Source organism: Gossypium hirsutum, chromosome D09, assembly GCF_007990345.1.
Source record: "Gossypium hirsutum isolate 1008001.06 chromosome D09, Gossypium_hirsutum_v2.1, whole genome shotgun sequence".
Lineage (NCBI taxonomy): Eukaryota > Viridiplantae > Streptophyta > Magnoliopsida > Malvales > Malvaceae > Gossypium > Gossypium hirsutum.
Window position 1 is genome coordinate 37,132,739 of NC_053445.1, and position 24,094 is coordinate 37,156,832.

At 32.1% G+C, this 24,094-nt stretch overlaps 2 protein-coding genes across 2 annotated transcripts; both read right to left on the bottom strand.

Moving 5' to 3' along the window:
* Positions 1-67: 67 nt before the first annotated feature.
* On the bottom strand, positions 68-4,706 carry LOC107891629 (transcription factor TFIIIB component B'' homolog). Its single transcript, XM_016816473.2, has 12 exons — positions 4,360-4,706; positions 3,982-4,274; positions 3,615-3,719; positions 3,459-3,528; positions 3,054-3,373; positions 2,491-2,938; positions 2,308-2,408; positions 2,123-2,166; positions 1,843-2,035; positions 1,347-1,491; positions 1,112-1,236; positions 68-347 (listed from the first exon to the last, which is right to left on the bottom strand). The coding sequence occupies exons 1-12, from the start codon at positions 4,403-4,405 to the stop codon at positions 195-197; spliced, it is 2,043 nt and encodes a 680-aa protein (XP_016671962.2). The 5' UTR covers positions 4,406-4,706; the 3' UTR covers positions 68-194.
* A 12,060-nt stretch (positions 4,707-16,766) lies between these two features.
* Positions 16,767-21,333, bottom strand: LOC107891630 (ribonuclease 3-like protein 1). The gene is made up of 4 exons (XM_016816474.2): positions 21,128-21,333; positions 20,843-21,059; positions 17,923-18,038; positions 16,767-17,100 (listed from the first exon to the last, which is right to left on the bottom strand). Exons 2-4 carry the CDS (start codon positions 20,861-20,863, stop codon positions 16,935-16,937), a joined length of 303 nt encoding a protein of 100 aa, XP_016671963.2. The 5' UTR covers positions 20,864-21,059; positions 21,128-21,333; the 3' UTR covers positions 16,767-16,934.
* Between the last annotated feature and the right edge of the window lie 2,761 nt (positions 21,334-24,094).

The following is a 24,094-nucleotide window of genomic DNA, read 5'->3' on the forward strand; positions in this document are numbered from 1 at the left end:
TTCATACTTTTATGAGATTTGTTAAATATATACTTTTATGTTTCTTTTATAACATACAAGCTGGATCTAAATTTTAAAAGCTTAAATATACCATTAAAAATAAACATAGTTTTAAGAAAAAATCAATATGTTCACTTCTGTGATTTCTTCTAACATTTTAAGAAAATCTACACGACCTTTCGGGGTTTGGATTCCTAAAATGCACTTTGATATGAATTCAATATTTCATCATCATCATCCTCATCATCCATTTCATTGGACTTCAAACTACTATGGTCTTGGGTAATATCAGCTTCTTGATCTCCAACTGCTACATCCTCATCCTGCTTGGATTTCGCCGCTTCCTCCTGCAAGTATATGAAGATGATGCAGAATTTAATCAATGAATAAGCGGTCCATCTAAGTTCCCTTATCAAATAATCATACCATAACTGTGAGATTATTTCAACCCCAATCAAAGAAAAGGAACATAAATGGAGCATGGTTGTGATTAGCAAGAAGGGAGTAAATGAGCCATAATGTGAAATACATGAAGAGATTAGACATTATCTAGATCGAATGTTTATGCTCATCGATGGGATTGAATAGTTTTCGATTTATCTATATTGCTCCGAACTCTTCATGTGTCCAACACATATCTGGACAAGAGTATGAAAGTACGATCTTCCAAGACTCCTCAAAATACATGGTAATCTCGGGAAAAAAAAAAAGTAAACATACCCGAGTCTGAGTAATAAGGTGTTCATCGCTTCCTAAGTTCATTACAACTTTACAATACTAAACCCTTGCAAATGCATATAGCCATTCTGTACCAACACTATCCGACACATGCATTAGTATTTACAATCTTCCTACAACCCTCAAAATACATTATTAAACATACTAGAGTATCCGAGTAACATAGGTCCTTATCACTTTCTATGTTCTCAACATTTTGCAATATCAAATCCTTGTAAACACATATACCCATTCCCATCGATTCATATTCCTCAGGCGGGACATATGAACTCCTCAACATGTGCAGCACACACTGTCTCCGCATCACCATAGCATCACTGTAGATTATTATCCTATGAAAAAAATAATGATAGTAAAAGAAAAGTAAGCTTACATTATTTTCGGGAGTGACCTCTTCCTCTTCACATGTTAAATCATTGGAAACATCTCCATGACCCTCCGGATCTGCACCAGAAACTTGTTGCAACTGCTCAATCACCTTTGCAAAATAGGAATGATCTGCAAAATATTTTATAATATTACTACACACTATTTTGTAAGCATGCAGAGCTGACAATAATAAGATTGGTGAAGTATTTGATGCAAAGACAACAAAAAAGGAACTTCACCGCTGGCACGACTTGCTAAAGCCTCTGAAAGTTTAAATGGAGATCGACGCTCTTCATTCTTAAATTTTAGCTTGATCTGATGACGACTTCTTCCAGGAAAAAGTTGTTGTATCAATGAAAAATCAGGTCCAAATTGCCGAATAGCCTAAAACGCATTACACCAAATATCATGTGAAAAATCAGATCATAAGCTCATTCTTAATAGTCATCAAAAGTATCCTGCAAACCTATGTCTCTTCATAACACCTTAAAAACAGGATTTAAAATAACTTTACCACACTGATCCAGAGACACGTCCTCCCGACCAATATGCCAACAATGGTCCAAATACAATTTTTCCATTGCTAAACCAAAACAAATTTGTAGCAACACAGACACACGCATAAAAAAGGAAAAACATTTTTTTCTTTTTTAATTTTTTTTTTACTTCATTGATATAAAGTTTAGTTAGTTTCTATTGGAAGCAACAAAGATGAAAATTTCTTCAAGCACATACCCCATAAAACAACTCTGTGTCTTGTTTTGACCATCTTGCTCTGGGTTCTTTTGTCATGAGAGTCTGGTAATTAAAGTAGATGTCTGATTGGGCGCTACCATTGACTTGATCATCCATAATACCTTGGTCTTGTTCTGAAGCAATAGAGCTTTCTTCATCACGAGCATTTTCCTCATTCAATCTCTTTTGGGTACTGCACAAAAATAATATAACCAAAACCATAAATCAATGGACTGCACACAATGTTGGAAATGATTACGAAAATGAAAAATTCATGTACCTTTGATCGGTCAAAGGTTCTTTTAATGCTTTAGCCTCTTTCTTCTGTATAACATGACAGATATAGGTCATGAATAGAACAATAGCAATGCATCAGAAAAGATAAAACACTAATATTCTAATGCTAAAAGTCTTTGCTGGGTTGGGGGAAGTATGTTATCTTTTATACAAAGACAGAACATGTACCGCTATCCGCTCCTTATAATCTGCTAATAGAATGAGATCCTTCAAGGCCACCTTTGCAAAGTCAATTTCGTCCTCTGGCGTGGTTAGTAAAGACTCATCCACTGGAAAATAAAACGGACATTTTAGTGGAAAATATATAACAAACAATGTCTCACAACTTTAATGTCTAGATGTTGTAACAACCAAATCTCCTCTTTCTACGAGTTGAATGAGAAAATTTCTTCCGCTGTTCTTTTTCTGGATTATCTGATGCTTCATTGGCTTTCTTATTCTTTTGAGCTTCATTAGCTTTCCTACGTTTTCGAGGAGGTTTTTCACTTTCATTCACAGGTTTCTTTGACCTCTTAGAAGTTCTCCTCTTTGGAGATGCATGCTCCACATTAAATTCATCATCATCATTGTCGTCTTTATCCTCATCGACAGCATAATAACTGGGGAGTTCAGCAGCTAGGCCATCGTCATTACAAGTCCCATCCTCGAGATCATCAACATTATGTGGAGTAGTCACCTGCTCTCTCAACTGCTTTCTTGCTTCGCCCTTTCCATTCACCTCACCTCCAGTCGAAGACTGTTTGGACTCTCGAGAAGGATTTGATACTAGAGAGGCGTTCCTTTCCATGATAGTAGAAATCTAAAAACCAACAGAGGAACATAAGCAGGATAGCATCGGATAATGAAACTTTGAAACGAGTTTTATCCATGTTCAATATTAGATACAGGAAGAGTTGTGGGAGAGAAAACAATACCACTTCTGTAGGCATGTCAGGGACATCTCCAGAAAGACCAACACCTGCATTAGAAGCTACTGCAAGGTTTGCCAGTTCCTCATTCACCGGACATTCAGAGGTAGAAGGATCTGGTGGAATAAAAGAACCTAAATCCACAGGTGCGCAATTGGGAACATGATCGGATGGAAAGTCAGGAATTGAGCCCTCTTTAAATGCTGTTTCAGAAGGAACAAACCGAGCAGTTGCAGGATGCATAACCCAATCAACCACAGTAGCCGGTGAGGCAGGTACACTAGTTTGTAGCCTAGGCTTGGGTTTGAATTTTTCAGTACGCCTTCCTGAACATCGACAAAGATATCAGAAAGGCACAAAAAAGTCCTGCAGAGAAGTCGCGAATAACATAGTAACCTATCTATCACATACCAGAGGCAGTTGTCATACCAAACATAATATCTGGAGTATCAACATCAGGAAAGACTCCTGCTTCCTGAAACTAAATAAATAGTCGAACTAAATTAATCCAAGGTAGTAAATACAAACAAGAAACTCTAAAACTTCTACGAAAGTACTGATCTTCACCTCTGTCCCAGTTCTTTCATGATCAGTCCGATTATCTCCATCATTAGTCGAAGACTGAGTAATTAATGGATCAAGACAATCCAACCCAAAATATAAGTCTGCATTCTGAAAATAATGCCAACATGTTAACTATTTTTCCTTTTCCCTTCAGATGAAAGCTATGTGCCAAAATCTACCAAATAATTTACACAACCTCTAAAAAAAACACACAAATTCGCCAATAGTACTATTCTATGTTACCTGAACTCGGACTTGAGTGTGAATATAGATATTGCCTCACAATTTAATCTTAATATATATATGAGGATCCATGGAGGATCATATAATATAATTACTAATGAGATACAAACTATAGTTTTTCTTTTACCTCCCCAACTGTTCTTTCAAAGCTCGAATTCGTATCATTGCAACAATTCGGAACGGCAACCTCAGCAAGCAGAGAATCTGTGACAGTTACTTGGGATGGGTTTATTACTTGGGAGCCCTTACTGTCATCTACAACGTTGTCGGGTTCCACAACTTGAACTGCATTAATGGCTGCGGATGCTACCGTCGTGGCCACATCCTTCAAGATTACAGGGGGTTTTGAAGGGATTGAGCCAGAGGTTCCATCTTTAGCTTTACGTTTAAACTTGGGTTGAAACTTGGCACCAGCCCGAGCTACAAACCGATTCACAATCTAATTGAAACAACCAAAAGAAAGAAACAGAAGAACGACAAAGAATTGAAGGCTTTTTTTTCTAACCTTGGGTTACAACCGGCTCATCCTGAAAAAAATCAGACTCTTCCATTGCTTTGAACGCTGAGATTATTGCTTTCAAACATTTGTTTCAAATAAATGAAAATTGATTATGAGAATCAATTAAATCCACCAAAATTACATATACCCAATTTTTCTATCTAAAACAGTATTTCAAAATCTAAAAAGCAAAATCAAAAGTTTTGCAAAAAAAACAAGAATTTGTCAAGAAGTTTTTTTTTTCTTTTCTTTTATGGAGCCGTTTTAGAAGTTTATGTTCGGAAAGAGAGGGTTTTTTTTTTCTTGGTCTTCAGAGCATCGACTCCAGATCCGAAAGAGATAAAAGCAGACCTGGAATTTTAGCCCGCCAATTGAGGGTTTATTTATAGGTATAATTTTGAGAATAGTCCCTGTACTGTTCAGTTTGTGCAGAATTAATCCCTTTACTTTTATTGCTCAATTAATGCTTTTACTTTTCATTTTCACCATTTTAGTTTTAGGTCCAACACTTTCCATCAAGTCCGTTAAATTTAATTACACCTTGGTGGTGACGTGGCACATAATTTCTAGTAAAAAAAATTAAAAATTTAAATTATATGCAACATCAAAAGTTAAAATATTATAAATGAAATCTTTTTTTCTACATTCATAGCCACCAATGCCCAACCTAAAGCATTTTAAGGGTTGAGTGGCACTTTTGTAGAATGCCTCTTAGTTTGATCAAATAGCTCGTGACTTCTTGACGAGCAGCACATTCGTTTCGATGACGCGATGGTCATTTCGTCCCGACAAGCAACAAGGCTTTGTCCCAACAGCGCAACGGTTTCTCACGCCTCGATGACATATTAAGTCACGCCACAACGTGACGACAAGCAGTCCAAGTTTTTCGAACTTTTCTTCTCCCGGTTAAACTCTATTTTTAATTTCTCACTTAAACTCTGATTAACCTAGAGTTATTCTGGTCAAATACACTACAGATTTTAGCCTATAAATAGGTCTTAGTTACTCTAGGTTTATACACAACAGAAATATTTAGATTGAGAAAATTATGTTCTTTGTTTTGAAAGGTTTTTCTTTTGGGGCTTTGAGTTTTCCTTTAATTCTCTCAATCTCTTGTACTCTCAATTATTATAATGAAATCTCCTTTTGCCTGTGGCTTTTTATCATCTTTTGAGGAGTTTTTTCATATAAAATTTATGTGTTTGATCTTCTCGATTTTATTTTATTTACTTGTTCGTTGCATACACAGGTTTATTCCCTACAAATTGGTATCAGAGCTAGTTCGATTTATGCATTCAACCCATTCAGAGATGGCAGCATCAAGATTTGATATCGATAAGTTCGACGACATCACAAATTTCAATCTATGGCAAGTTCGCATGTTAGCAATTTTGGTCTAAAGTGATCTTGAGAGGATTTTTACAAAGAGGAAACCTGACGACATGGAACAAAAAAATGGGATAGTTTATATAAAAAAAAAACCTCTACCCACAATTCAATTATGCCTAACAAATAATGTGTTATAGGAGGTTTTGAAAGGAGAAAATAACATATATATAATGGACGAAACTGGAAGCCTTGTACATGACAAGATCCTTGGCCAACAAGTTAGTATTAAAACAACTAGGGGTGAGCAAAATCCGATTCGATTCGAAAAACTAGATAAAAAATTTTAATTTTGAATTAAATAGTTTGAGTTATTTGAGTTAATCAAGTTATTCGGATCAAGTCGAATAAAAAATTAAGTTTTTTGGTTTAACTCGAATGTGAATTACACAATTCGAGTTATCTGAAAATCCAAATAAGAAAAGGCAAAACTATGTCGTTTTGATAAATATTTACATTTTCTAAAGTTAAAAGGCAAAATTACGTTGTTTTGATAAATATTTACTCATAAGTTAAAAGGTAAAACAATTATATTGTTTATATAGTTAAATAATCTTGTACTTCGTCTACTAGTTAAATAACTGGTCCATGTAAATGCAACATTGAGTATAAATAATATGATTCGTTAACTTGACTCGACTTAACTCAAAAATTTTTCACTCAATTCGATTCGATTTGAAAAAAATTCAAATTGAGTTCGGTTGCTAAAATATGATTCGTCAACTCAACTAACTAGAATTTCTTGACTCGATTCGACTCGACTCGATTGAATACTTACCCCTAAAAACAACGTCTCTACACATTCAAAATGGTTGAAGGTGAGCCTATTAGAGCTCATATTAGTGAGTTTGTTACCCTTCTTAATTATTTAAAAATCTCGAAGTAGAGATTAATGACAAGGATTAAGCTATGTTATTGTTATGCTCTTTGCCCTCTCTTTATAAAACTTTTAGGGAAACTCTGATTTATGGGAGAGATCATCTCTCATTTGAGGACGTGAAGTGGAATCTATTGAGTAAGAATAAACTCGACAACAAATTAGGCCCAAAGAAAAAGTCAAATGGGCAAGCTTCAATTCTATTTGCAAGAGACAGACAACAATCTAGAAAGCTAGACCGACTCCTTACAAAAGTATTTGTACAGCTTGAAGCAATCTCCTCGACAGTGGTATAAAAAGTTTAACTCCTTCATATTGAGTATTGGTTTTTCTCGAAGTAAGTATGACAATTATGTTTATCTACAATGTCTTGATGATGATTCTTTTATATATTTGTTGCTTTATGTTGATGATATGTTGATTGCGACTAAGAATCCATTCGAAATTGATCATCTTAAAACCATGCTTAACTCTAAGTTTGAAATGAAGGATTTAGGTGCAGCAAAGAAAATTTTGGAGATGGAAATTTCAAAAGATAGACATTCTGGGAAATTATATTTATGGCAACAAAGGTACACCAAGAAGATCTTTAAGCGATTTGAGATGCAAGATTCAAAATCGGTATGTACTCCTTTAGTTGTACACTTTAAACTTTCAATTTTAGATTCCCACAGAATGAAGAAGATGAAAGGTACATGTCAAAAGTATATTATTCAAGTGTTGTTAGAAGTTTGATGCATGCAACAGTATGCACTCATCCCAATATTTCACATGTTTTTAGTGTTGTTAATCGATGCATGACCAATCCCAGTAAGTTACACTGGCATGTAATTAAGTGGATTTTCAAATACTTGTGGGGTACTTCTAACATGTTCTTATAGTTCGAAAAAACTCAAAAGGGTTTAATCAGATATGTTGATTCTAATTACGTAGGAAACTTAGATTGGAGAAAGTCTCTCACAGGTTACCTATTTACTTTTGGGAATTGTGCCATTAGCTAGAAAGCTACACTTCAAACAAAAGTGGTTTTATCGACTACTAAAGCGGAATACATTACAATTATTGAATAAATTTAGTTAATGGGTCTATTTAGTGAATTGGTTAGTGAAAAAAGGGCAATTGTCATATATTGTGATAATCAAAGTGTCATACATCTCACCAAAAATCAAATGCATGACAAGAGAACGAATCATATAGACATTCATTACCACTTAGTTCAAGAGGTGATCATTCAAAAGGATGTCCAGATTCTTAAAATCGACACAAACCACAATCCGACCAATATGTTGACAAAGAGCTTTCCAATTTCAAAGTTCGAGCATTGCTTGGACTTAGTAAGTATCTGACAAATAATCAGTTAGACCCATAATAGGGCTCGACAAGGGAGTTGGTCCAAATACTAGTCAAGGTGGAGATTTGTGGGAGAATGCCTCTTATTTTGACCAAACAACCCGTGACATCTCGAAGAGCAGCACATCTTCGTCCCAACAACATGATGGTCACTTCGTTCTGATGAGTAACAAGGCTTCGTCTCGATGACGCAATAGTTTCTCACGTCCCGAAGACATATCAAGCCACGTCACAATATGACAACAAACAGTCCAAGTTTTTTTACTTTTTTTCTTCCGGTTAAACTCTATTTTTAGTTTCCCACTTAAACTCTAATTAACCTAAAGTTATTCTAGTCAAATACACTACGAATTTCAACCTATGAATAGGACTTAGTCACTCTAGGTTTATACACAACAGAAATATTTAGATTAAGAGAATTTTGTTCTTTGTTTTGAAGATTTTTCTTGCGGAGCTTCAGGTTTTCCTTTAATTCTCTCCATCTCTTTGTTCTCCTTTATTATAGTGAAATCTCCTTTTTCTCTTGGTTTTTTACCTTATTTCCACATAAAATTTGTGTGTTATCTTCTCGATTTTATTTTATTTGCTTATTCGTTGCATACAGAAGTTTATTCTCTACAAAATGGGTTTTGATGGTAAATGAATTGATTATATGATGAAATGTATCATTATAGTTTCTTCTTCTGTCAATTTTAATGGTTAATTGACTTAGTTCTTTATGCCTAAGATTGGTTTAAGATAGAAAAATCCATTGTCACCATATTTATTTTTGTTATGTATGTAAAGGCTTTCAATAATGTTACTAAAGACACAAGATGAGGACACTATGAAAGGGTATCCGTGTTAGCCAAAATAGTCTGAGGGTAAACCAAATCTTTTTTTAGAATGACAATATCCCCTTTATTTGCAATAAAAAAGGTGAAGTGTAGGTGGTTAATAATCTTTTAGAGGTTTTGAAAGAAGCTCAGGATAGAAAATAAGTTTAGACAAAAGACTAGTCTATTTTAGTCCAAATACAATAGAAGAGGTGAAACTCGATATGTAAAAAGTAACAAGAATGCATTTAAGAGGATCATTGACCGCATGCAAAGTCGAATCCATGATCGGTTCAAGAGGCTCATGTTGAATAGGAGAAAGAGATTGTCATAAAATCTATTTTTAAACCCTTTTTATCTAGACTTGAAGTGCTTTCTTTTTGCCTAATTGTATAATTAATGACATTATTTATGGTCCAAAAATAGAAAGGACAAAGGTTGGGAAATATTAGCTTGAGACACAATAAGGCAACCTAAAAGGATAGGTTTATTATTATCCTATTGGGTAAGTAAATTTGGAGACTAATGCATTACAAGGTAACCTTATTCTTTAAATTACTTTCGACTAAGTATTTCCCATAAGGTGATATCCTCTTTTTTTAAATGTTGATAGGCCATCATGTGTTTGGAATGGATTTATGGCTACACCAAAAAACTTTTTGGTCAGGATTCCATTAGTGCATTAGTCAGGAAAAGGGCAAGTGAGTGGATAGACAAATAGGGAGTGGGTAACCTTTATGGAAAAATATTTGAACTATGATGATATCACTCCTTATGGTATGGTTGTTAAAAGCCTTATGACGGATAATAGTAAGGAATTGATTAAGTTCTTTCTTGGTAAAGGCTTCGCATATAAAATTATGTATATACACATTATTAGAAATAGTGAGGAAGATGTTATTTAAAGTCATACCCCTAAAGGCGTGTACATGGTAAACATGGGTTATAATAATTGCTCAACAATTCACTGGGTTTTGGGCATGATTAGAATTATTGGAAGATGTTTTGCAAATGAAAACTTTGCCTAAGGTAAAGATTTCTGGGTAGAGATTAAGGCATGAGATCCTTTCAATAATTGCTAAAAGTGCTTTCTTTGATTAGCACAACAACCCTTGATGCAGGAGATGTGATACTTTGAGAGAGGGCATTTTACATCATCCTAGAAGAGATTTCCCCTTTTCCAGTGAGGTATTGAAACTTAATAGTATTGATGATAACTTACTATGTGCTTCTTTTTGCAAAGTTATCTGCTGGTTGGAGTTTGCCTTGGATAATGAGCCTTCACAAGCCTTATAGTAGTTCTATGGCAACTTTGAAATGTGTGGAATTTAGAGCTTGTTCAAGGCAAAGCAATAGTGCCTCAAGATGCACTCATTATGGCAAGGACTCTTCAAAAGGATTTTAGAGAGCATAATCTCATTCATGCACCTAATTTACCCATTAGACCAAGGATTGCGAAGTGGGAAGTACTAAGAGAAATGGAGTTGAAGATTAACATGGATGTGGCTTAGCAAGCAAATGTGCGCAAGGAAACATATGGTGTTGTTGTTCAAGATACATATGAACTTGTACGAGTAGGTTGTGCCCAACAACTATTGGGAGTTTTTTATGTGCTCTCGGCCAAGGCACATGCTGTCATTGGCAGTCTTAAATTGGTTAGGGAGCGCGGCTTTGAGAGTATCATCCTTGAGATTTGAGACGAACTATTTTATATTAGTTATTAAGATGTTATTTGATAAATTGAAAAATTAAGTATTGAATTTAAGTTATAAAGTATGTTTGATATAGTACTTAAAATTATTTATGGAATATAATGATAAGGAATGAATGCAGATGACTGTGGAAGAGGATAGTAAGTTTGTTTAAGTTGCGGATATGACTTAGGGCTGTATACGTTTAGAAAGAAACTTCCCAGCCTAGACATTAGGGCCGAATTTGGAGGAATTACATTAATTTGTTTAAAAACCCAGAAATTTAAATCTAGCTTTAAAAATCGCGAATTCTAAAAATATTAACTTTGGCAAAAACACTTACAAGTTCTTTATGAAATCACGTGCAGTATTTATTTTACGAAAAAACACTTAATTTGATACTTAGATTTGTAGCGGAAATTTTGGAGTAGTTAAATCAGAAACCATGATTTAGCATAGAAAAAACATATATTTACTGATTGTGCATATTCTAAAACTTTCATTGTTAACTTACGTAAAAACTTATTTCAAATTTGCAACGAAATTCCATATTACGATTAATTTTAAAAACCAAGTCTTCCTTTAACTTAACAGAAAACTTAAGCTAAATAACAAAAACCCAAAACCAGAAACAAATCCGAAAGCTTAGTCCAAAAATCAAAAGTCTAGAAAATTTAGTTAAAAATAATTCAAACTATCTTAAGTAAGAAAACAATCCGAGCTTCCTCACGTTGTTCGGTCCTAAATTTGTTGATTACCTGAAAAGGACAAATAAGAAGAATGAGCTAACAAGCTCATTGTGTAATTAAACCCAAACAAAAAAAACACAAAAAACAAAATAACCTATCAGACATTGCAAGGAATCTCATCAAACTCGTATGGAAAAATCGTGCATGCATGATTATGTCAGTGCAATACTTTCAGAAAATAAAATGCAAATTTTTCAAAAATCTTCCTACCCAACTTTGCTACACACCAAATTAGAGTTCCCCAGAACTCGTTTGTCCAAAAGCACACCAATAGATAATTGTGGACAAAGCCACTAGAGTTGCAGTTGAAACTACCAGATCAGAAATATGTGGTCAAGCCACTATATTGCGTCCAAGCTGCCAAAATAGAAGTGTGGTTAAACCTTCAGATAATGCAAATCATTAAACTGACAAACTTCCTCCTTACCATATCATCCCAACCCTGTGCAATGTGACATGGATGCAAATATAAAATCTGAATGAAAAGCATGTAAGATTTGCAATCGTATAGTACACAGATATCAAAAGGCATGGGATTCCACGCTTTGCAGAACAAACATATCAAATATCAATAAAAGCAAGTCAGTTTTGCCATAATGTCACATGTATGGTCATATAGCAGATTCAGAGACACAGAATAACATAATCAGACATCATATACTTAAATACAAACATAGTAAAACAAAAACATGCCATCAGAATTATCAGTATACAAATCATGCACATATATTTCAAATATATTCTCCATATTTCATACGGTATTATACTATCAGATATCATGTTTTCAAGTATTAATTATACAATATGGACCTTACAGAATGGTTAAATACACATCACAGATAAATAAGCCCTAGGTGAAATTTCAAGAAAATGGGCCCACACGTTGTGTCGCCCACACAGCCCAAAAGGTCTAACATAAGGCATGACACACGCTAGTTTGGCCTATACGACCTAAATAGCCCAGACCGTATGGGTCAGGCCATGTGACATCGATAGTGAGTTTTTCAGCTTTCTGTCAATCATTGTTTTTACAAGTTCTAGTCACACACTTGGATTCTTTCTAAAAATGTCGATACGACACACTCTCAAACCCTAAAACCAGCATACCAAATGAACTAATTAGCATCAAAACACCAAAATTCAAATATTAACTCGTCCACTAGCATAAGACCTTCAACCTTAACACTAAAACTAGCCCCTTCCAGACATTATGAAAACTTACCCTTGAAGAGAAAATAAATTGCTGAAATCCTCACTCACCGGAAGGGTAAACGCCTCACGAACCACCCCTAGTAGAATCACAACTAATGAAACCAAAAGACCTTCCAAAGATATTAAAACAACCACCTTAAAACGAAACTAATGAATTATACTTACCTGAAGATTGTAATAACAACAACATAGTTTAAATGGCGGCACAACAGAAGATAGGTCAGCAATGAAGAAACAGTAGCAAGAGACAACAGCAGATGAATATGGCAACAAATGTAAAAGAAACGAAAGAAAAACAAAACAGAAAGAAGAATAAGAAATAACATCAGAGGAACAAAAAATGGGAAAAAGAAATGGAAGTAGTGGAAAGAAAGGAACGTCAAAGAAATTTGGGGAACATTTAGGAGATATTTTTCAAAAAGAAAACTACACATATCCCACTTTGCATACATAAGATTCAAACACAAGACCTTTAGATAAGCTGAAGCTTTACCACTGCACCAACAAGTTCATTCTATTAGTAGTTGAACAAAAATAATTTATAAACCAAATATTCACCGATAAGGGTTGGGACAAAAATTAATAAAGATTTAAGGGAAGGGATTTGAAAACAGAACCTTAAACACATAAACAAAACCCTTAACCACTGAACCAAATTAATTACTTGATATAATTTCACAACGTTTAATTCAAAAACAAGACGTGACCACTCTTAGTTTCACTAACCCAATTTTTACTAACCCGATTTTTAGGATGTGATGTAGAACGTGGCATGTAAAAGTCCTAAGAAGCCTTGGAAACAAAAAGGATTCACAACTTTCTTCAAGTGGCTCTAATTTCCCCTCCAAGAAAAAAAAAACTTGGCAAGAAAAAGTCTAAAGATGATCCTTACAATTTGAAAAAAATTTTAAAACTCTTATAAAAAAAACTTAAGAAAAAATTTTGAAAGAAAAACTCAAAGAAAATTTATTAATTCAAAAGAGAAGTTGAATAAAAATTAATTTTATCTTTGGTGTACAATGCAAAGGCATTTATATAGGTTAGCTAAATAAATCTAAATAAAACTCTTAAGTATACTAGAACTCTAATTATGAAGTATTATAAAAAAATTCAGAATAAAATAATAAAATAATAAGAGCTGATAAATACAATATTGGGCTCATGTATAGTAAAAATTAAGCTTAAAACTTGAACCTAATATGATTTAAACTTGAATTAAAAGCCCGAAACTCGTAATTCTCTTTATAATCCTGTCTAAAAATTTTGCTCGCGCAGCCTTCACTAAAACGATCATAACTTGAGTTTCCAAACTTGAAATCGAGTAATTCAAAATGCGCTTCAAAGTTAAGAAATAAATCTTCGAACGCTATAAAGATATCTTAATCCATAAATGTCTGGACCCCATACAAACATTTGTCACAAGTTGACTAATCTTTTCAGCTTGAAAATTGACAGCTTGGTACTCACATCCATGAGTCTGAAATTGAGACTTGAGACTCGCATAATATAATTAGATTGTTTGATAAATATAAATTTTAAATTATGAAATTTTTTATTCTACATTTTATCTTTAATTTTTAAACATTTCATCTTATTTTGAACAAAATTAAAATTTAAATGTAAAGTTTTTATAGGATAATAAAATAAAATCGAACCAATTGAAAATATTCTTCGATAAGTGATAAGTAGCTTTTATTTATTTATTATTTTCCATAATTTTTTACAGAAAATTATTTTTATTTTGGATTGGTAAACTTATGATGATCGAATCATTGAGGAGGCTTATGGACTTTGCTTGGATTTTGATTTGATTATTTTTAAATATGCTCATAGATGAACCAATGATGCAACATATAGGTTTGCCCAATGGTTCTCACAAGAGGATGTTAATCACACTTTTGCATTAGATTACTCAGATGTCGTTCACTGGATCGTGGCTTTGAATTTTTAAATACATTGTGCTCAATGGGTGTATTCTATAAAAATAAAAAAAAAAACTCTCAGATGAAATCCCACAGTTGATTAACAACAACAAGAGAATAGAGGTGCGGACGAAGAGACCAAAGTAGGAGGGCATCGATTTCGACACACCCACATTGGGTAAGTTGAAAAACCTTGAGTGTTGTGGGCAAAACAAAAATTACGGCAAAATTAGATCATAGATCGTTCTGCTCAATCTTGTGAAATGATGGCAGCTTATGAAATGAAGATTTCAAATAACGATTTACGATTCCAAAAGAAAAGGATTGATCACTATGGCATTGCAAATTGCAATAAAAGATCTCATTCACCTAAAAGAATTAGGGTGGGTTTGGATGGGCTGCGGTTAGTGTAAAAATAACGATGGTGGTGAGATTAGATACTGTAATGTGAGACAAAAAGTAAGCTAAACACACCGTACCATATCTCACCGCCTATCCAAACTCATCCTTAATTTTGAAGATCAAATGGGAAAGAAACACCATTAGAATGAAGGGTTGAAAAAATTGGAGTAAAATACAATTTACAATTAACAACATAAACATTTTACATTTTTATATAAGCAAATGGTAAAAAAAATGGCAAATTATAGTATAAATTTTTGAAAAGTTAGATATCTTAAAATTTCTCCACATTTAATATTTTATTATTATTACTTAAAATATTTGTATATGAAAATTCATTGAATTTGACTTTCAGACTTTTGTTCAATTCCAAATAAGTCAACCAAACTAACTAACAGTAATAAAATAAGAGATCAACACAGAAGTTTGATTATGTAATTCAAATACTTCCTATGTTTATAAGGTTTTACCCGATGAGTAATCCACTATAAATAAAAAATGTACACTCATTAAGTTGCAATCTCATTTTTATACTTCAATCCAGATCACAGTTACATTATTTTCCTCTTGAAACCTTTGTTACAAACTGAACAACATGAACAACTTTGCAGTAAAATAAGGTCCTTACTAAATAGAATAATTGCTCGTTCATTATCATAAAAAATAATAACAAGCCTTCTTTTATTTAATCGTAAAATGACTTATAAAAATACAATCAATGTAAATCTCTAGTTTCTCAAAAGTAGCTTTGAATGAATCTTTGATATTTACATTGAATGCATATAAAACAATAACAAACCTTCTTTATCATTATAGTTTTCTAATTATAGTTTTTTTAATCAATAGTTTTATTTTTATTCACTATAAATGATTTATCATATATTACCGCTTACTTTTACTAATAGTCAAATTTTGTTTATGTATGACGATTTTATATAGGCACATTTTGTTATCATCGATATAGGATTGCCCATACTAACTAGGTTGTGGTATGAGTTGTGACACACGATGTGGCCACAAGCTTTAGCACAACAATACAAATGAAGCAAAAAGCACTGGAATTAACACAAGCAGATTGATAATACAACTTGGTTCACCACCTGTTTTTGCAAGGGCCTTACCCAGAAAAGAAAGCCATTATTAAACACATGGTGCAAGTAACGATTCAAACCCTGTCTATTCTAATCCTTCAATAATTGCAACCTCACCCTAGTACATTTAGTATGAACTCTCGTCCAAACAATCTCTCTTACTAAAAGTTGTTAACTAATAACTCAAACGTAAATAAATAATAAAATACACTAAAAAAATCTCTTTTATGGTTGACTAATCACTTAAAAAGTGAATAAATAATAAAATACACTACATAAAAATTTCTTACCATGAACATGTAAGTTCTCTTTTAAGTAGACTGCTTTCAAAGAATTAGATCATTTATATACAGATTGTGAAATCTCTCAGTCAAGTACTAGATATCTTCAATGCAAAGTGAGATAAAATACATTTAATTTCAAACTTTAACTTTTTATCTTCAAGCCTTTTTCCATTAGGTTATCTTCAATTTTTTGTATTATCTCCGAAGTTTATTTTCAATTTCATGTCTCATGCTTCATTTAGGATTCTTCCAAAGCTTACTGCCCAATTACCATAATAAGAACTCTCTTTTATTTTGGAGTCTTTTAAGTATGCTGCACTAAGAAGATAAATATTCCACATTTTTATTATTTATAAGACAACTATAAGGATAACGATAAATACAAATTCAAAAACTACCAACTATAAAAAGTGCCTTAAAATGAGTGATAATAATAATAATAAATTATGCAAGCACTATTTTACTATTATATTCATCTCGCTAATTATTTAGTTTCAACTTTATTAATTTATGTCGATTGAGTCTTAGCTTAATTGGTATTGACATTGTTGACAATGCAAGAGGATATGGGTTTGAATGCGCTGTAGCGCATTATCCTCCTAAGGAGAGGTTATGGGTAGTTCTAGCCATCGTGTCAAAAAGAACAAATTTTATCAGAACTTGTATTGATTTACTTGAGATACACCAACACAAATATCATGTACATAATTCGTCCAAATTTTTAAAAATCTATAAATTACCTTATATGTTAGAGACAGAAGGCAAGGACCAAATGGTGTGTGTGCTTTGTAGTTTCAATGAATCAAGAGGGTTTTGAAAGCAAACACCCAATATGTCTCAAATACCACAACGCACCCTCAGCTGCATGATCGGCTGCCATTTTCTTCTTTGGCCGGGGTTCACTAAAGCACTCCAAAATTGCCGTCGATGTTTCTTCTCGCATCTCAACAACAACTTTGAATGTGAATCTGTTCAACACACATGAATTACTCACCATATACATTGTCATGAGAGAATGCAAAATACCAAACATCACAAAACAAAACATGATCCGGGTTAATATGGTGGAGTGGAAGGAGCTTACCACCACTCTCAAACGGGTCATATGTCCAGTGAGGTTAAGTTGAGTGATCAATGATCTCCAATATTTAAACTAACAGGAAAGAGTTCAACTTTTATATCTAAGTTTCAACATATCCTCGATGAACAATTCTTGCACATACACTCAACCATAGAAGAAAAGTGCAAGTTGGAGAAGGAATAGAGAAACAACGCATAATCTAGCAGGCAATAAAGCACTAGGTAACAAAACATTAAAAGGTAAAACAATTCGATTCGTTAAATTGAGTGATCAACTATCTCAAGAACTTTAGACGAAAAGAATGACCTGGCCATTATTATTTTTTTCAATGATTCAGATTTATGAATTTCAGGAATCATGAAAGGGTAAATGTACCATGAGACCCCTAAGAGTCAGATTGCATTTTACCCCTCTACTAAAAAATGAGCAATTTGATCCTTTTTGTTAAAGATTTCATCCATTTGTACTGTTAAAAACTAACGTGACTGACAAAATAACAAATGAGTTACACATGTCATGCTACGTGTACCTCATGCTAACGTGTATGAACCAATTTTTTTTTTAACGGTACAAATAGATGAAATTTTTAACAAAATAACCCATTTGCTCTTTGATGTATGAAATGGATTAATTTGCCCATATCTAACTTCTAATACAAGAGCCTTCATGTTACTTTTATTGTCATGAAAGTACAGCTGAAGTTACTTACAGTTTCATGTGGGAAGCGCCTTCCTCCTTGCAGCATTCATACAAAGGATGCTTCCAATTGTTTGCAGCGCATATATCATGCAACTTTGATTTTGGCTGATGCCTTCTTGGGACCATCTAACACCATAACAACATCATATTAGATTCCAGCTAACAACTAACAAATTTCATATGCATATATATAACACACATACTTTTATGGAAAAGAAAAATCTTTCAGGCCTTCCAACCATGATTTATTGAATTAAGTTACATAACTCCATTAAAAGACCTTCATCTTCTTTATGGAGTAATATTAAAAGTAATTAACAAGGATCTTAATTGTTTTTAACTTTTAAAATTTTGGGAGGATAATACTTAAATAAACCTTTAAGCTTAAACCAAAAATTAAAAAAAAATTGAAAATAAACCTTTCTTTTATATAATTATAATCATCAAATTGAAAAACAGGTTAATAAAAGTGACCATTTTTTTTATTATAAATTATATAACCCAACCATACATGTTTTAATGGAGTATTTCATGGTAAAATACTCCTTTATCACTAAAAAGAAAAGAGCTGACTAATTTTTACTCCTGTTGCAACATTTTAAGTTGCAAGTAATACCCTCCCTTTGGGAGTTATGAAAAGTTCTATTTTTTTGCCAAAGAATTATGAGTAATTTAAAAATCGTATAAAAATGGACAATTTTGTTTAATAAATGAAAAGTAACAAAATTAGCAATAAAGAAGTAATTGTTTTCTAGGTATAATAATTTATTTGGCCCTTCAACTTTACAAAAAATGTCATTTTAATATTTTATTTAATTTTCATCTTTTTTAACCCTTAAATTTGTATTTTTTTATCAAATCGCCCCCAAATATATGAAAAAGTTAACGTTTTTTAACTTTACTAACATGTAAATTGTCACATGGTTGACATGTCAACATTTAATTTAAATTTTAAATTTTAAAAAAGTTAAAAATATTTTTTTTTAAAAATTAAAAATCATTAAAATCATTTAAAAAGTATAATAAAATATTTTTAATATTTTTTAATTTTAAAAATTAATTAAATATTAATATGTCATCTACATGATAATCTATGTATATGTCTAACAAAGTTAATAAAAAATCTATTTTAAGGTGATTTGATATAAAATACAATTCAAAAACTAAAAAAAGAAATTTAAATGACAAATTAAAATATATTTTTTTTAAATTGGAATACCAAAAAAGTGAAAAGTAACACTGAGATGAACATCGAAAGAAAAACATTTATTTAATTACAATTATTTATAATTAATTATAAAATCTCGAGGTTTCCTACTAGAAGTGTGTATGACAAGTACTGGATTAGACCAAAACTAGTTCTACTTATTCAAGCTAGACTTAAATCTCATTTTATCAGTTAATATATTTTTTTTCTAAAAATTGCATTAGTATTAACTTCAAATAAAAATATTTTATTTTTGAAATTATAATTTTAGCTCATATGAGTCGGACAATTAGATCGACCTTCCTCGAAAAACATAATAGAGTTTCAGATAAATTTCATTTAAAAACATTAATGATTTGATTTCAATTAAATAAACTATTTAATTCAATTAATTTAGAGCAATTTACAATTTAACTAGTTCAATCCTTTTGTTTGAATTGATATACTAATCATGGTTTTTGAAAACGGAGTGATGGTTGAACCAATTAAGTCACTAATTCTCAATTCGACTCATCTAATTTCAATTACATAAATTGTCTAATTCAACCAATTCAAAGCAATTTACAAATCAACTAGTTCAATCCCTTTGTCTGAATCGATATATTAACCAACCGATCGATCCAATTTAATTCTAATAACACTAATCTGAACTCGAAAATCCATCAACATTCAAACAAAAACTTTTCAAGCTCAAAATGTCAATATCTAAAATCGAAATAATTCAGAGCCAAAACAATATCTAAGATCGAAGTGACTAAAGTATGAAGACGTGTAATTGGAAGATTAAGGCATCGATTAGAAAGGATGAGTAAATCTAATCTAGGAGATCCCAAAATCTAATGATCTCATAACGCAACATCATCTAAAACTGGATTTATTTTTATTCATTTATTTAAAAAAATATACTGGATTATTAAAATTTTAATAATACTAACCTAATAACTCACTCGCGTACTCCATAGATGACATGGATAGCTAAAACTTAATGGGTTTTTTTCATAAAAAAATATAATTTTAACTAAATCTGAAAGGGTAAGAGTCGATAAAAAAGGAATTAATGGTAAAGTAATTAAAATAAATAAAAAAGTTTAATTATAAATACAAATGTATGGACGGACATACACGTGTAGGTGAAAGGAGAAAGAAGGAATGCACAAAAGACATATTTTTCTTTATTCACTAGATTTAACTACATTTACTTAATTGCCCTTAATTTATAAATCTATCATCTATCTGGATTATCAGCACACAGCCTAATGCACCCCTAGAACCAAATTATATATAATAAAAAAAACGAATAAATTAATTTTTATATATTATATAGCTGGTATTTTTATTAAAAGATGGTTAAAAGTTAATATGACTATCAAAATAATAAAATAATTAAATTTTTTATTTAAATCCCTTTTTAAATTTAAATTAACAATAGTAAAATTACTATTTAACACTCTTAAAATAATAAAAATTTAATTTAATTTTTTTTAAATTATAACGGTATAAACTATTAAAATAATAAATTATATTTTTTATTGTCATAACACCCAAATTTTTTTTCTAAATATAGCCCTTTTTAACAATAAAAGTAAAAATGAATTACTCTTCAATCTAATTTTTTTAGTAGAGGGGTGCGAAATATAACCCCACTAGTAGTACAATCAATCAGAACTGAATAAAAGAAACAAAAAGAAGTGTGTGGAGATTTCAGAGTTGACAGAAAACTTACCTGGAACAACCAAATTAGCATGGCGATGGCGAATCTGAATCTCCTTGTTGAAGGTGTTGTTCGGATGTTTTAAGTTGGTTGAAGCTAAACAAAAACAGTCCTCAACCTTCAGACCCGGCCTTGAATTTCCGTCAGCAGAATCAGTTTTCCGATGGAATTCGGAGCTTGGATTCGCGACAATAGGTTGATTTCTGGGACTGGGGTTCTCATACTTATCCTGGAAAAACAAAGACATATATCAGACGGATTGATCAATTGAACAGCTTAAGTTGTTGGGCAAATTACCTGATAGAGGGGAGAGACGATTGAAGGATCTAGAGGAGGAAGGTTCTTGAGATTGATTTGGAAAGTTTTGGGTTTTATGCTGGTTTTCGTGTTCTTCATTTTTTCCTTTTTTTTTTGGGGGGGGTACCTCTCTTCTTATTTCTGCACCTGATGGATTTCACGAATCCACGTCTCACTTCTTTACTCTACCTTTTTAACATTTTTAAGATTTATATTTTCCCTTTCGTTTTCCAAACGAAAGCATTAATGCCAATGTATTAGAAGGACGTAAGTTGGTATTATTTTTTTATTTATGGATTAAAAAATTTTAAATATCTTTAAATATTTTGTTAAAAATAATAAATATAATCAAAGTTATAATAAGTTCATTAAAAAGAATTTAAAATTTTAATTAGTTTCTGATTGAATTCCTTGTTATAATGTTAAGAGTTTTAAACTGAATTAAGTTATAATTTATTATCTTTTTCAATTAATTTGAAGTTAATTTTAAATCATTTTTAATTTGATTTTATTCTTTAAAAAATTAGCATGAGGAGAGGATATTTGAATACCTTACATGTGTTTGTTTTTACAAAAAAGAGAATAAAATTTATTTTGTTTTTACTGTTATTTTTTACAAAACTAAATAATAATAATATTACTTCTTTTTAAATTTTGATTTTTTAAAATTATTAAAAATAAAGTCTTTTTCTTTTGAAATTTCAGATTTATTTTTAAAAATGGTTTATTTTTCATAGGGCTGATGTTGAGGCCCACTTATTTTGGTTTTGTCCAAATCAAGCCAGGTTCAAAGTTCAGATTGAGTAATGCATGGATACGAAGTCCAAGTTTATAAGTTTGAGTCTAGGCTGTTGAGGTCTTAAAGCCTATATGTTCTTGAAATTTCAGATTAGGGTTTTTTCCTAAAGGTAGATTCTCTTCATTTCTTCGTCACAGTTTTCCTCTGTTTCTTTCTTTTTATTTAAAAAAAAAAAAGAGGGCATGCACGTATAATAAAGCCAAGTGGTAGGGCTTCGATGAACGTAGTTTCACTGGACCTTAGGTTCTTAACCATAAACTCTTAGATCTATCGAAAAATTAAAAAAAAATGGAAAATCACTTGCTTTACAAAAATAAGGGGTTTCAGTAGAGAGGAAGATGAGGAAGAAAGAAAATGAAACAAAAAAAGGAAGAGACTTTGTTTCCGAAAATGAAAGAAAGAAAAAAAGAGTACTTTCTTAAATTAGTTTCCGACCGCCACTTACGGTGCTCGGTCGTCAAAAATCGGAGAACTTTGGGTTCTCCGGCGGTGGTACTGGCTGATAGAAAAGAGGAAAACTAGAGAGACAACATAGGGAAAAAAAAAGAGAGTTCTCTGAAAAGAAAATGAATTTTGGGGTTTAAATACTGGGAGAAGTGGGAAATTTGCTAAGAGGTTCGTCCGTGTTTCCGTCTTTATTTTTAGGGATTTTCGCCTCTTTAAATTGTCTTTTTGATCCTTGTTATTTTAATTTTATTTGAAATTTGAAATTTCGAGCAAATAAATTGCTCATTAAGTCCATCTGTTTTGACTTTTTTTTCATAATTTTAAAATTAAACCTTTCTTTACTTTTAATTTGAATTAAATTTTTCAAAAATTTATTTAAGAGGCGATAAAATTAATATTTTTTTGTAATTTAACTAAACTGATTTTCTTTCATTTGATTGTTAAAATTAGTTTAAAATTTTTACAAAGTTACCTTTTCTATATAGACATATTTACTTAGTCCTAGAATTGTATCTTGTGACTATACTTAGCACCAACTCAACTCTGACCCTGAGACTCCGTCTTTGGGTTTCCTTGTTGTATGCATATTACAAATGAAAGTAAAGTTGTCTGAGCTCGACAAATTCTGGCCTAGTCCCTTCTCGAATCCTTGAGTTTACCATTATACCTGTGAGACATAATAAAACATTGGTAAGTTCGAATAAACTTAGTGAGTGGTCCATACCTTGCATCAACATAATGCTAATAAGTTGTTACTTCAAGGTTCTGAATTCATATTTGACTTTGCTCGTACTAGGACATTTTGCCAATCTTGCTGGCGTAGTATTAACATCACCCAATTTAACTCAATCGGTACTTTTTTAAGAACACTCAAGCTTATCTAACTGTGTTGGATCTATTGCAGACGTTCCAAACTAGGAGATTACACATTCAAAATATTTGCGGTCTTGCCTATATAAAGCTTCCACTTATGAGATTCCATAGACGTATAATCAAGAAGACAAATGTATAGAAGTTAGACATTTTTGGTAGGTGATACCCGCGGATCCTTTCTTCCATAATTGTCCTTGCGAACTTCAGTGCAATTACCCCCTTAAGAGTTATTCCTTGTGAACTTATGAAAAGAAAAACCATAGATAATTCTCGTAGTACTTGACTTGCATCAACAGATATGGATAGCCATGTGAGATAGGTCTTGGTGAATAATTTTTGTTGCGAACTATTATTAGTAACTCATTCTAACTGACTCAAGAATGTGAATCCTTACTTACGGTCATACAGTCGGATTGATAATAGAATGCCCCCATAAAGAGGTGGACTCATAGGCGATTAGCAATATTGCGGATACATATATATTTTGTACAGAGTTTTAGACAGAATACCTGCTTGAATCGCAACTCGAAAATACTCTCATATCGATCAGATAGAAGAATCTAGCAGACCATCATATATGAAATATGACTCCCAATAACAAATGGTTCATACATTACGGTTCGCGCATAGGAACAAATTATGAGCACGCAAACTTATAAAGAATGGATCATTTCTTTGCGGAATCATATTTGTAAAATACTCCTAACAGACTTCCACATATACGATAGTCCTGACAGACTTTCCTGGATCATGTTATGGCCATGGACTTGCATTTCACATATACGGCTTAAAGCCTTAAACTCTATAGCGTCTCATACTACCTGTAAAGGGCTTTCATATCCATGTGA

Bases quoted from the DNA above. Each gene is read 5' to 3' on its own strand.
- LOC107891629 (XM_016816473.2), bottom strand. From the start codon at position 4,405: ATGGAAGAGTCTGATTTTTTTCAGGATGAGCCGGTTGTAACCCAAG. The intron at 2,939-3,053 runs GTATTGTTTTCT...GTTGGTTTTTAG, and splicing joins CTGACATGCCTACAGAAGTG to ATTTCTACTATCATGGAAAG. The intron at 2,167-2,307 runs GTACATGTTCTG...CATGTTATACAG, and splicing joins ATTATAAGGAGCGGATAGCG to AAGAAAGAGGCTAAAGCATT.
- LOC107891630 (XM_016816474.2), bottom strand. From the start codon at position 20,863: ATGCTAATTTGGTTGTTCCAG. The intron at 18,039-20,842 runs GTAAGTTTTCTG...TTATGGTGTTAG, and splicing joins TGCTAATTTGGTTGTTCCAG to ATGGTCCCAAGAAGGCATCA. The intron at 17,101-17,922 runs GTAAGTAACTTC...TGTGTTGAACAG, and splicing joins GGCGCTTCCCACATGAAACT to ATTCACATTCAAAGTTGTTG.